A 14,816-nucleotide genomic window follows, 5' to 3' on the forward strand; every position below is an offset into this window, starting at 1 on the left:
TATAACTTGCAGTTATGAAGCTTGGAGATGCAAGCCAAATGGGTAGGCGACTGCAGCCTGGAGCATGTGATGACGATGCACAATGGTAGTGACGCCAAATTGAACCTTTGGGCACTCTCGAATGTTTGAATTATATGCCTCAACCTTCTCTGGTTCCTACTATTTCTATCATGTTATCAAATGTCAGTAATAACCACACATATTTAACTGCCGATTTAATGTTAGTTTCCTTCATTTCATTACATTACATCCCTCAATTGAATTGCATTGCTTCCTCTGTAAACGCTGTCACGTCCGTGTGGTTGTTGCTGAGGATCTCTGGTAATAGTTGATAATGTTTAATAATGGTATATATTTTTTTAAACATGTAGGCTAATTAAATCCTTATGGAGTGACAGACCAAGTCTTAATAGTTTGATCCTGACGCATGGCGCAATACTTGGCCATGTCATCACACAGTTCTATTACAATTACTTGTTTGGTCTCTCACTTTGGGGGAACGTCTCGTTAAGGGCGGAGTATAGGAAGGGGCAGAGTCTATGAAGATCCAATCACACAAGGTCTGTCATAGACTTCCTATACAAGTGGCTATAGTCTGCTCCCATCTTCACTTCTTTCATCTTCCTCACAGATTCTATTAAGATCCTCTACTCTCTTCTACACTGCTCTACTCCCCTTAACTTGGACCTCTACTTTCTTGCTAACCTGTCCACAGGTGGACTGTCAAAGAATCCATCGCCGAGCGTAGGACAGCAGCGTATCATCGAGAGGGTTGACATCACAGTCAAAACTACTCTCAGTCTCTGGTTCAGCTAGCGCCACACGGCTAGCTGTAACTAAACTACCTGCTTCGCTTTGCTTATTCCTACCTAGGTGGAAAGATAAATCATTTTTGATAGCTAACGAAGAACGCACATTCTCTTCAGCTAACAGCGTGCTGGCTTTAGCTAGGTTACTAACCCACGAGGTGAACTCTAGCTAGCAAACGACAGGACTACTAGCTACACAGCTACAGCGTCGACCAGCACACACATAGTGTCATGTTTGTCATTTATTGTCATGTCTTGTCCCTGTGCTCCCCATGCTATTCGTTTCCCTCTGCTGGTCTTGTTTGGTTCTTTCCCTCCTTCTATCCCTCTCTCTCCCCCTCCCTCTCTCACTCTCTCGCTCTCTCTTCTCTCTGTCGTTCCGTTCCTGCTCCCAGCTGTTCCTATTCCCCTAATCATCATTTAGTCTTCCCACACCTGTTCCCGATCCTTTCCCCTGATTAGAGTCCCTATTTATTCCTTTGTGATCCGTTCCTGTCCCGTCGGTTCCTTGTATTGTATTCACCATGCTGTGATTGCGTTTCGCCCTGTCCTGTCGTGTTTTTGCCGTGATTGTGTATCACCCTGTCCTGTCGTGTTTTGTGCCTTCATCAGATGCTGCGTGTGAGCAGGTGTCTCAGTCGACTACGGCCTGCGCCTACCCGAAGCGACCTGCAGTCTGTGGCCGCTTCTCCAGTTGTTTCCCCTCTACAAGTCTAGAGGATTTCTGTTATTCCGTTTTGGACTTTAATAAACTCTGTTTCTGTTAAGTCGCTTTTGGGTCCTCTTTCACCTGCATGACACATAGCCTGGGTGTCTACCCCTACACAGGACGAGACCAGCAAACCTGCTGACCTACACCCATGCCCATGTGGGGCTCTCATACCCACACCCTATATTTCAACTCTCCAGGACTGGAGCATGCCCAGACAAGGCTCGCTATTCCTGAGTCCTGGGTGTATTGCTAGGAGTTGCCGAAGGCTATCCTCAAGCGTCGAGTGCGACAGGCTGCCGCCTCATGCTCATCTTCCTCCCAGCATTTTGGGTGAAGAGGCAACTCAACAACCCCTACCCAGTCCTATATGTACTGAGGTTGACAGGGCTGAGGTTATGGACAATCTCCCCCCGGATATACGGTTTGACGACCTAGCATTAGGGGAAGATGACTTGATCATAGATGAGGATGAAGACGACATCCTTCGTCTCCTCCATGATGAAGAAGAAGAGGGAGAGGAGGACTCCCTGGCTCCCAGACCCACACTGGGCAGAGATGTCCCCTCTCCTACCCTGGGGTACGGGCTCGTGGATGTGTGTAAACGGGCTGCAGCCAAGCTCAAGATTAGGACACTGAACGTCACCACTCTACTGATGGTATATCAAAAACTGAACAAGAACGAGCCCAACCCATTGCTCAGGGAAGAGATCTGTGTCATCTCAGACCTCAACCTCCGTGCCTCCACGGGTGCTATCCAAGGCTGTGGGCGTGTCATTCGCCTCGCAGTGGTGGGGGATAGAGTCCTGCGGCTGAACCTGTCCAGCCTCACGGGGGAGACGGCAGACTTCCTGGATGCTCCTATTGAGCCAAAGGAACTGTTTGGCCCTATTGACTGGAACTGTACAGAGCAGAAGGAGAAGCTTCCAGCTTCTGCCTGCCCTGCCAATCCGGGTCCCACCCCGGTCCAACCTCCACAGCCAGGAGCCAGCGTGCCTCCTCAGCAGGAAGAGGCCAGTACTCCTCCGCCAGGGGCACCAGGCCCAGCAGACTGCTAACCCACAAGTATGTGTTCAGACTAGAGGCAGACGAAACTGGGTCATACGTTCTACGCAGCAGCCGCTTTGAGGTCACACCCCAACGATTCCCCTGAGGGGGAGACCGTCCTAGGGGTCCTTCCACAGTGGCAAATGGGAGCAGAGGACAGCTCATATGGTGTCCGGCCCTTCCCCCTCTCGGGCTAAAGACCTTTCACCCGACGTAAATTGCAAGAGGAACATGTCTATTTTGTCAGAACACTTTCCCCCGTGCTACAACACATTGTTTTGTGTCTAAACACAGGGAGGATGGAGACAGCCCACTTTCCCCCCCAAGTGCCCTTTTTACTGTAGCTCTCCACTCAACAACCTTGTTTGGTGTGTCAGAGCCCGGAAAACAAGGTTTCAGTTGCCATTGTTATGCTGGTGAATGAGGACCCAAAAGCGACTTAACGAAAACAGAGTCTTTATTCCAGTATATGACAAAAGTAATAATCCTGGAAAAATCAAGAAGAAAACAAAACAGGAAAAAACTTAAATCCACTCGTAGTAACGAGGACAGACTGGAGACTCGACCATTGACTGCAGGTTGCTTCGGGAAGGCACCGACCGTAGCAGACTAAGACACCTGCTCACACGCAGCATCTGAAGGAGACAAAACACGACAGGGCGAGACAAGGACACAGAACAGCGAACATCATACAAGGATCCGACAAGGACAGAAGCGGAAAACAAGGGGAGAAATAGGGGCTCAATCAGAGGGCAAAATAGGGGACAGGTGTGAAAAGAGTAAATGAGTGAGTTAGGAGAATGAGGAACAGCTGGGAGCAGGAACGGAACGATAGAGAGAAGAGAGAGAGGGAGGGGGAGAGAGAGGGATAGAAAAAGGGAACAAACCTAATAAGACCAGCAGGGTGAAACGAACAGAAGGGAAAGCACAAGGACAAGACAATATATGACAAAACATGACAGCCATGAACACTGCTGTGTAATACCATGCAGTAATATCTAACAAGTCATCTAACAATTTCACAACAACTACCTTTTACACACAAGTGTAAGGAATGAATAAGAATATGTACCGTACATATAAATATATGGATGGGTGAGGGCCGAACGGCATAAGCAAGATGCAGTAGATGGTATAGAGTACAGTATATACATATGAGATGAGTAATGTAGGGTATGTAAACATTATATAAAGTGGCATTATTTTATGTGACTAGTGATACATTTATTACATCCAATTTTGTATTTTTAATGTAGCTAGAGATTTGAGTCAGTATGTTGGCGGCAGCCACTCATTGTTAGTGGTGGCTGTTTTACAGTCTGATGACCTTGAGATAGAAGCTGTTTTTCAGTCTCTCTGTCCCAGCTTTGATGCACCTGTACTGACCTCTCCTTCTAGATGATAGCAGGTGAACAGGCAGTGGCTTGGGTGGTTGTTGTCCTTGATGATCTTTTTGGCCTTCCTGTGACATCGGGTGGTGTAGGTGTCCTGGAGGGCAGGTAGTTTTCCCCCGGTGATGCGTTGTGCAGAACTCTGGAGACCCTCTGGAGAGCCTTACGGTTGTGGGCGGAGCAGTTGCCGTACCAGGCTCTCGATTGTGCATCTGTAAAAGATTTGGGTGTTTATGATGACAAGACAAATTGCTTCAGCCTCCTGAGGTTGAAGAGGCGCTGTTGCGCCTTCTTCACCACGCTGTCTGTGTGGGTGGACCATTTCAATTTGTCCATGATGTGTACGCGGAGGAACTTAGAACTTTCCACCTTCTCCACTACTGTCCCGTCGATGTGGATAAGGGGGTGCTCCCTCTGCTTTTGCTGAAGTCCACGATCATCTTTTCTTTCGTTGACGTTGAGTACTGAAACGTGGCCGGATGATGACGCTATGCAGGTAGTACTCAGTGGATTATCCATGCAGCGGCAGGATCGTACCGCGCCTTCGGAGAAGTCGAAAGGAGGTGGAGTGTGTTTTTTCATATATAACAACTGGTGTGCTGCTTCAAGTGTGAAGGATATCTCTAGCTTTTGTTCACCTGCTATAGAATACCTAATGGTAAGCTGCAAACCCTGTCATCTAGCAGGAGAGTTCTCATCCTTAATTATCACGGCTGTCTACATCCCGCCCCAAGCAAACACCACTCTGGCATTCAACAAACTGTATGGGGCCATAAAGAAACAAGAGACCGCTCACCCAGAGGCAGCGTTTTTGGTGGGGGGATATTTTAATTCATGGAGACATAAAACCGTCCTACCTCACTTCTGCCAACAAAGCTCTAGACCACTTTTATTTCACCCACAGAAATGCATTCAAGGCCCTCCCTTGTACCACCCTCGGCAAATCTGACCATAACTCAATTCTCCTGCTCCCTGTTTACAAGCAAAAGCTCAAACAGGAAGAACCAGTGATGCCCTCAATACAGAAGTGGTCAGATGAAGCAGACACGAAGTTACAAGACTGTTTTGCTAGTACAGACTGGGAAAAAATATGGATTCCACACTGGGCCAAAGGCTAGAGCTATCGCTTACAAGGAACAGGACACGTTCATGGAAGCAATCAAGAAATCCCGCTACGAACCCCGACAAGACATCAAAGATGTTAAAGGACAATATAGGAAAAGGGTGGAATCCTATTATACCAGCACCGTCTCTCGTCGTATGTAGCAGGGCTTGCAGACGATAACGGATTACAAAAATAAACCCAGCAATGAGTTGTCCAGCGACGCAGAACTCCCAGACAAGCTAAATGCCTTTTATGCTCACTTTGAGGAATATAACATTGTGCTTTGCGTGAAAGCTCCTGTTTTTCCCAGATGGCTATGTGATCCCGCTCTCCGTGGCCGATGTGAGCAAAATGTAGATTGATCGTGAACTGTAGGAGAAAGAGGGGAGAGCACATCCACATCGACGGGGCTGTTGTGGAGCAGGTGGAGAGCTTCAAGTTCCTTGGCGTCCACATCACTAAGGACCTAACATGATCCACACACCCGCAAAGTCGTGAAGAGGGCACAGCAGGCAGCATCTCATCCCCCTCAGGAGGCTTAAAATATTTGGTATTGGCCCTCGGATCCTCAAAAGGTTCTACAGCTGCACCATTGAGTGCATGTTGACTGGCTACATCACCGCTTGGTATGGCAAATGCACCGCCCGTTACTACAAAGCGCATGTGACAAACATTTTGATTTGTTTTGAGAACACAACATCAGTAAGATAACAATAGCATACAAGGAGTGTTACTATGACTTTAGCAGTGCATGGCTGGATGAACTAAGTCCGGCAGGAACATTTTAAAGGCCTGCCATTTTCAAGCAAATTTTCTGCAATTCTACACATATCAAAACAGTTGTTTTTTTGTGTGCGTAAAGTATACTATTGTACACTATTCTCCCTATTACAATTATATGTTCACTATTAATCAAAACAGTTGTTTTTTTGTGTGCGTAAAGGCTCTCCAAATGTTTCTATGAAGTAGCCTAGGGTTCATGAAAACTCCCCTAAACATACATACTGTGAAATATCAGTGTTTTGAAATCTACACATGGGTTCTGAACAGAGATAAATATGCATGTTTTGATGGCTATCTTTCATTGATATCCATTCTGAAAGCATTTTTCATAAGCTGCATTGTAATGTTGTGCCGATTATATTCAAATTAAAGGTACACATTATTTAGATGGATTGCTTAAGATGAACAGAAAAACATATTGAAGAAAAACGGATCAAATTGGCCAACCCAGTAGGTGTGTTTTGTTGGATCGAATCAAATGTATTCAGTGTGTGCAAGAGAGCCACACCCGCAAACCATGTTATGCTCATGATTATGGTAAGTCTGAATACCAACTACTGAGAAGTGCTTAAATCAGAATGCTTAAAAAAGGCATACATTTCCTAAGTTTGATTTGGTCCTATAGTGTCAATCATGGTTGTTTTACTCTCACAGACAGTAGACATATTAACCTAATGTCCGCTTTCTCGCTGTGTGTCTTCCAGGTGATCGGCACGGCCATGTTGTTGCTGTGCCTGATGGCCCTGTCTGATCAAAGGAACCAGCCTGCTCCATCGGGGGGTGAGCCCATCGCTGTGGGCCTGTTGGTACTGCTCATAGGAGTCTCTCTGGGGAGCAACAGTGGATACGCTATCAACCCTAGCCGTGACCTGGGACCTCGAATCTTCACCGCTATAGCAGGCTGGGGGCCAGAGGTGTTCCGGTAAGACTGGAGGGGAGTCAAATCCGGTGGTGGTCAATTCAGTTCTCAGTTTTGGTTCGGTGAATTAGTTATTTGATATTCAATTTATGAATTCAAAAGTGAATTGGCCATTTTCAGAACTGAGTGGAGTGAAAAGTGAATTGATCCCAACCTTGCCTGCTGGTTTTACAAGGGCTTTTTATCTTACACTGCCTTCAGGAAGTATTCACACCTAAATAAGTTCAGGAGTAAAGATGTGCTTAACAAGTCACAAACATGAATACGTTGCATGGACTCACTCTGTGTGCAATAATAGTGTTTAACATTCTTTTTGAATGACTACCTTGTGTCTTTAGCCCACACATACAATGTCCTGTAAGGTCCCTCAGTCGAGCAGTGAATTTCTAACACATATTCAACCACAAAGACAAAGCAGGTTTTCCAATGCCCCGCAAAGAAGGGCACCTATTGGTAGATGCATAAAAAAAAGCACACATTGAATATCCCTTTGAGCATGGTGGAGTTATGAATTACACCATCCAAAGTATATCAATACACCCAGTCACTAAAAAGATACAGGTGTCCTTCCTAACTCAGTTGCCGGAGAGGAAGGTCACCACTCAGGGGTTTCACCATGAGGCCAATGGGGCGCCAGGGTAGCCTAGTGGTTAGAGCATTGGACTAGTAACCGAAAGGTTGGAAGTTCAAATCCCCGAACTGACAATGTACAAAATATGTCATTCTGCCCCTGAACAGGCAGTTAACCCACTGTTCCTAGGCCATCATTGAAAATAAGAATTTGTTCTTAACTGACTTTTTTTTTTTTAAATGGTGACTTTAAACTGTTACAGAGTTTAATGGCCGTGATAAGAGGAGACTGTGGATGGAACAACAACATTGTAGTTATACCACAATACTAACCTGATTGACAGCATGAAAAGGAAGCCTCTACAGAATAAAATATTCCAAAACTAGCATCCTGTTTGCATAAAGGCACTAAAGTAATACTGCAAAAACAATTGACGAAAGGGCAAAGAAATATATAATTCTATAGTGACACTAATTCATTAATTGGCAAAGCAATTCACATTTTGACCTGAATACAAAGCATTATGTTTGGTTCAAATCCAATACAACACATTACTGAGTACCATATTTTCAAGCATAGTGGTGGTTGCATCATGTTATGGGTATGCTTGTAATCGTTAAAGACTGGGAGGTTTTACAGGATACAAAAGAAATGGAATTGAGCCACTGTAAGCACAGGCAAAATCCTAGAGGAAAACCTGGTTCAGTCTGCTCTCCATCTGACACTAGGAGATGAATTCACATATCAGCAAGACAATACCCTAAAACACAAGGCCAAATCTACATTGGAGTTGCTTACCAAGAAGACGGTGAATGTTCCTGAGGGGCAGAGTTACAGTTTTGACTTAAATCTACTTGAAAATCTGTGGCAAGACCTGAAAATTATTATCTAGCAATGAACAACAACCAAATTGACAAAGCTTGAAGAAGTTTGAAAATAATTATAGGCAAATATTGTACCATCCAGGTGTACAAAGCTCTTAAAGACTTACACAGAAAGACTCACAGCCATAGGTGATTGTAACATTTATAGGTTGAATGCTATCTAATCCATATGTTTTATTGATCATAAAACATTTAACAAATATTAGAATTCTCTGTAGACATTTGACCAAAAAAAAGACAATTAAATCCATTTTAATATCACTTTGTAACACAAAATGTGGAAAAAGCAGGGGTGTGAGAATACTTTCTTACGGTACTGTATATCAACAAACTGGCAGGACTAAGACTGCCTTGGTGTTTTGGATTAGCAACATTCACACGTTTTGCCTTCAGAGTTTAGCCAGGTGTTGATGGTGGTGTTGGTAGAATGTTCAGTGGTTCAGGGGTCAATTACAGGGCAGTAGAGGTATTTTGGAGTGGACAGTCTGGTTTCCCATGCCAATCTGCATGATTTCCTCTGTCCTAGCCAGTCACTTCTTTTTGATGTTTCTTTGTACTGTTCTGTCCTCTTGTTTCCGAAGAAAACAGGAAAAGAGCTGTGCCCGTTTGTTGTGGCATCTGATTTGATCTCACCCTCTTATGGCATCTAATTGGATCTCACTGTCCAGTTAAGTTCCAATTTTGGTAGCAACAAAAAAGAAGTCCCTCTCATGATATGGTTCAAATGATTTTGGGATTGTTCAACATTGCAACTGACGTGACGCATTTTGGGTAAATTATGACTGACTGATCTACAAATAAAAATATTTTCTGTAGATCAGTCAGTCTACGGTCACCTTCAATGTCAGCTGAAATGTCAAACAAGCCCACTGTGATAATCAGGAAAACTTGTCAATCAGGAATTCTGATAGGCCTGTTACGGGAGCGCCTGCTTGAAATGACAATAGATTCAATTCTGATCAAGGGCTGCCAAATAATACAGCATACAATTAAATAGGACAAAACTCCCCAAAGCTATTTTTGTTTGTTTTTGACTGACTTTGACCACTGTAACAAATCTCCACACTGTTGTCTCTCTCTCTCTCTCTCTCTCTCTCTCTCTCTCTCTCTGTCTGTTGTGCAGGGCAGGTAACGGCTGGTGGTGGGTACCTGTACTTGCCCCCATGGTGGGAGGAGTCACAGGGGCTTCCATCTACAAGGTCTTCGTGGAATTGCACCACCCCTCCCCCTGTGAACACAGGAGGGAGATAGAGGACGAGGCAGAGGAGGAGGCTGCGCCTCTGGATATGCAGAAAAAGGTGTGTGTGTGAGGCACCCCAGAGGTGTGTGTGTGAGGCACCCCAGCTATGTGTGCGCACACTTGCTACACCCAAAGTAACTGGAGGAGGATCCAATGGAACAGAAACATCGGCAAACAATTGGGGATGTTGTTCTGAGAGGACACTGACTGGACTGGTTACATTCTCCACGGTCCAAGTCCAAGTGACAGAATGAATTGTGAAAGTGAAACAACTGTGAAACAGAGCATGAATTCAGTTTGGCTCCCAGGCTAAGGATGAATGAGACCACCTCTAACAGAAGTCAAAGCTGCATATAGAAGTTGCCTGTAAGTCTAGGATTAGCTAACCCCTCAACCAATAGAACTATGGAGCCTTGAAACTGATGACAAAATGCAAGAGACTATGTCAAGAATGTAATTGGTGTTCATCTGAGGACACTGGAGGAAATCTGGACTCATTAAAATGGCCATCGACAATAACACAGGTTTAACCGAAACGATTCTCATCTGCCTTTAATAGGAAATACATACAGCCATAGACACAAAAGGGAAATAAATAGGATCAACAGGATGGCCTACAAGGCTTCGCAGGGAATAGCAGCATTGCTAGAAAAAACATGTCAGACACACACACACTCAGAGGAGAAGAAGCATTTATAGTGGTATAATACATAGCTACCGTTTCCCTGCCATTACTTACTTGAGAAGCCAAGCGCTGTAGCCCCATTAGCTACCACATAGATCGTTAGCTTCAATATTCTGAATGGTAGCAGCCAGATATGTTGCTTCCGGGCCCTTTTCAACCCACCCAAGAAACAAATGCAGGGGAAACACTGCCATAGCCCATTGAATATGTATTTTTTGGGGGGTGGGGGAGGGGAAGTTTCCTTATCGCCTGCCCCCACTATGCCTCCCCGAGCTCCCCTGCCCCTTGGCAGTGCCCCCCACCCCTCCCTGGGCCGACTGTTTCTTCTTCGGGGCGGGCAGCTTTGCTTTGCCCCGGAAGGCTTTGCTGGGGTCCAGCTTGTTGACAGGCGGATCTCCGGTGAGCTCGGCCATACTGGGCTCACAGTGGAAACTCAGGGGCTGGTAGAGAGACGCCCACTGCTGTTGGGGAGATATAGATGACACAGGCACAATGGGTAAACTAACTAACCGAACAAAAACTCATGGAATTATGTCCTACTGTTAAGCTGTACTTATTTAGGTTTGCGTGCTGAGAGAAATCTCTTTCATGAGACGGACTTGTTTTAAACATATATAACAAACCTTATTGTGAAGTTGCCTAATCAAAAAGTATAGCTACACATTTATAAGTTGCTTACTACAGTATAACTAATTTTAGGATACACTTAAATGACTAAAATACTAATATTTTTTTGTGAGACCTAGTCAAGGTAGGGCAGGGCAATGAAACAAATGCACTTAATGACCCCTCCATTGGGTCAGAGCTTGGGGGTCAACATACAACATACCTCAGTCAAAACACTTTAGTTCTAGGCCCTGACTTATTTGTTTTAGCTGATGTGGCCAGAAAGTGATGATACATAGCCTAACTGGGGTCTGTTATGTTTGACATGACTATGTATTGTACATTGAAAGAAACAATACAATCTGTGTTTACCTTGTATGTAATGGATCACCTTTTTGGCTGTGCTGATTTAGTTTTTTACTTACATACATGGTAGTAGGCCTCTAATACATATCATTGTAGATGTGTTACAATTACATCTGCATGCAATACATAAGAACAATGGTCACTATTTTCAAGTGCTCTTAGACACCCAATGTATTCTCTTAAATTTTGTCCCAATTCCAACAAAATCCCATAACCCCAGCCTCGCTCCTTCTAGGGGGTAACGGTGTATTACCTTGGCCTGGGGACTGGGGCCGTAGGGGGTGAAGGCGTTCTGCCACTCTGGCAGGCCTAAGTTGGTGATCATCAGGCGGTAGTAGGCGGTGAAGCTGGGTGTTAGGTAGTGCCAGTACAGAGAGCGATCCAGGAACCACACCTCACACTTCTGGGCCACCACACCTGGAACCAAACAGCCATGGGACAGAGAGCAAGGGAGATGAAATAATTATGGGCACATTCCCATGAATATTAACCAGTCAAAATCAATTTAACTTTCTAACTTTCATAAAGTCTGGTGTAAAATATGGCAAACGGAAATTGTCTTCCTCTCTTATTCTTTCATGATATTATACACACACAGTGCATGTGGCATATCACATGGGTAAATGGGAAAGTACCTTCTGTGCAGTCTTTGTAGACCAGGCAGACTTTGCCATTCCCACTGCAGGGGTCCAGCTCAAAGATACGGCTCCTGGAATCAAAATGGGGCTCCACCAGCCCACACTCTGACTCTGAGGAAAACATAATGTGTGAATTGTCTGTGTGTGTCCTACTATGTTAACTAGATAGGCCTATCTATACATGATGTAGCAATTTATGGAACATTTGCTTCAATGCCCCGTATTCTACAATATGTCCAACATTTCGACAAGGAACCCATCGGTAGAAGATTCAGTATACAATAACATTGGAAACTGAAACTAAAGAATCCCCTAAGTAGCTGAATGAGGTAGTGTCACCTTCAACTTGTTCTTCGTCCCAGTCCAGGTCAGCCAGTGAGGGTGCGTTGGGGAGGGAGAACACTGACGATGACTGGCAAAGAGAACGCAGGTTGGCCACACCGTTGAGCACCATGCATCCTAAAGGCACAGATTCATCTGGTACAATATAGGAAAGAGTGTCACAGAGAGAAAAACAGATAGTGTTCAGTTGTCTGTTCTTCTATGGATGTTTGGGGCTGAATGTGTCACTGTCAGGGTTACCTACTCTCGAGTTTGGCACTCCAGGTAAGGGTGAAACCATCCGTTGTGAGATAAAAGTCTCGGAGGTCCTCGGGCAGAACACAGGTATTTTTCTGTAAACCGCACAAAAAATGTCAACACAGACGGGTAAATCTATTTAAATTCAATCACTTTTTCACAGCAGCCCTGTTGATTTGAACAAAACATTCCATACATATTTGCCCATTGTAGAAGTGATCAAAATGTGACTATTTGGAACTGAATCAAGAGATAAATGTGCTCAAATTTGAGCCATTTTGCATGAGACATCTCATCACTGGAAAATGTAAATGATTGAGATTTATATAATTTAAGGGCTTACAAAACAGCATTGTAAACTTATTTTAGAATTTCGTAAGAAAAAACACTTTTTTTTTTTTTTAAGTGCGTAAACTCAAAAACAAATCTGCATAGGTTGTAGCTTCAGTCTGGTCTTTGGCAGTTTAGCAACTTTTCAACAATTTATTACTTTTGATCTACTTTGCAACTACTTTGTATGTTAGCTAACCCTTCTTCAAGCTCTAAACCTTCCCCTAACCCTTCCCCAGACCCTTTAACCTAACTCCTAAACGTAGGCTTTGATTTCCTCCTCAACTTTATTTATGGCGAGAAGGCCGAAAATGCGTACTTTCCGTATGAAACACCATTTTCAGCTAAATGCTAATCCCGGATGTTGTGTATCACGTTTAGCCAATCAGGTTGAAACTATCAGACCATGAGTTCTGCCTCTTTTAGGTCAGCTTTATCAGCATATCATTTTGGTAGGGTGACCTGATTTGTCTAATTATGAACAATATCTTTGCCCAGACAGATTGTGAACCCAACTGTGTAACTGATTCTAGGGGGGATACATTGAAAGATCATTTGGGTTGGGTGTAGGGGCAGATTTGAACTATATAATCTTGTGTTCAGGGGATTGTATTATCTGTTTAATTGATTTGGTCAGAACACAGACTCGGGGTGGAGCCAATGACATTCACAATCTCACCCCAAGCTACAGTATGTTCAAAGGTTGGTAGGCCTGCTGCTGCAACTTGATTGCCTGAAAATGAAAGACAACATCCGGGATTAGCATTTAGCCACTATAGCATGGTGGTGGGAAATGGTGTTCCATAAGGAAAGTATGCATATTTTCCAATTATTTTCCACATTCTCACCATTCCAGAGTTAAAGGGATTTTGGCAATGAGGCAATTTATTTACTTGCCCAGTGTCAGATGAAATCGTGGATACCTTTATATGCCTATGTTAAGTATGAAGGCATTCGTCAGAGGTGGTTTGGCAAATGCTAACTACCATTATAGTTAGCCATAGACTTCCCATTGATATATCTCATTGGTATAATTCCAAAGTATCCATCTGAGGAAATCAAAGCCTATGCAGCCTGAATGGATCATGTTTTAAGTGCATACCGGTCCACGAGGGATACTGATGTTTTGCAGGCTGCATACAATGCATTTGAATGTAAAATGACAACTCAATATCGTCATCTGCCGGCCTTCGGGCTTAAGTCACTTTCTGACCACTTCTTCCATGGGCAAATATGTCTGGAAAGTTATGTTGCTGTCAAAAAGTGATGCTATCAAAAAATGATTGAATTCAAATGGACTGACACAGAATTCCCTCCCAAACCGGGATAAGCACCTCTCTCCCTCCTTTCCTTCACCTGTCCTACACTGACGTGATGGAGAGAAGGAGACATTTTAGTATTGAAATGCAGCCAGCCTGTGTTTTTACCTGTTCCCATGACAGCAGGCATCGCTTCTCTGCAGGCTCCCTCTCCACAAAACGCACGTCCATCACCCCGGGCATACTCTCTGTGACACCAGAATATTATACAGCATCATGACAATTAATGTTAGCCACAGCTGTAATGCAATGAAGAAGAAAAAAATCCTAACAGGACGTCCCAAACAGGCTTCTAGCGAGCTAGCTAAGCCTAGCAGCAACCACAACAGGCTTGCTGAATCCAACGCTAGCTAGCCAGCGAAAATGAATGCTTACCAAGTACTCTGGTGATGCCGAGTGTCAGCCTTTCAGCGACCCCTTTACATGTTAAACCTTCCTTTGTCTCCTCCATTTCAATAATTAGAAATCACAGCCGAGAAATATTAATATAATCCATCTAACAGTTAATTTTCTGGAGGAGTCGCAGATTATCTTCTTCTCTGAGATGTTATGGTGCACCACAATTATTGATGTATTGCCGCCCCCAACTGGACGGGGTGAAGGGGGAAAAAGTACATTCATTATGGAGAAGGGAAAAACATGAATCCACACATACAACAACAAAAAGCATAAAAACATCTCATTCATTGTCATTCAAAAACGCCATAGCTCCCTACACAGGCTCTTGGGCCTGCGAGGGTTGGACTGCACGAGACAGAACTTGGTTGTAGCTCCCCTCAGTGATCATAGAGTAAATAGAAGGCCTTGACCAGATTGCCGCACATTCAACAAATCT

General features: G+C 44.2%; 2 protein-coding genes across 3 annotated transcripts in view; one reads left to right on the forward strand and one right to left on the reverse strand.

Moving 5' to 3' along the window:
- aqp7 (aquaporin 7) overlaps positions 1-11,127 on the forward strand; it is a 25,882-nt gene extending 14,755 nt beyond the window's left edge. Inside the window, exons 5-6 of one of the 2 annotated variants that reach the window (XM_046310703.1) lie at positions 6,549-6,766; positions 9,342-11,127. In XM_046310703.1, coding sequence (XP_046166659.1) covers positions 6,549-6,766; positions 9,342-9,528 — 405 coding nt within the window. In that variant the 3' untranslated portion in view covers positions 9,529-11,127. Of the gene's footprint in view, positions 1-6,548; positions 6,771-9,341 lie in introns of those variants that run through there. The other variant, XM_046310704.1, reaches the window with a different exon arrangement.
- On the reverse strand, positions 9,993-14,554 carry tpgs2 (tubulin polyglutamylase complex subunit 2). The gene is made up of 7 exons (XM_046310705.1): positions 14,357-14,554; positions 14,090-14,169; positions 12,340-12,427; positions 12,093-12,230; positions 11,751-11,864; positions 11,369-11,532; positions 9,993-10,604 (listed from the first exon to the last, which is right to left on the reverse strand). The coding sequence occupies exons 1-7, from the start codon at positions 14,430-14,432 to the stop codon at positions 10,386-10,388; spliced, it is 879 nt and encodes a 292-aa protein (XP_046166661.1). The 5' UTR covers positions 14,433-14,554; the 3' UTR covers positions 9,993-10,385.
- Positions 14,555-14,816: the final 262 nt, after the last annotated feature.

This window comes from Oncorhynchus gorbuscha, linkage group LG18 (assembly GCF_021184085.1).
Source record: "Oncorhynchus gorbuscha isolate QuinsamMale2020 ecotype Even-year linkage group LG18, OgorEven_v1.0, whole genome shotgun sequence".
Lineage (NCBI taxonomy): Eukaryota > Metazoa > Chordata > Actinopteri > Salmoniformes > Salmonidae > Oncorhynchus > Oncorhynchus gorbuscha.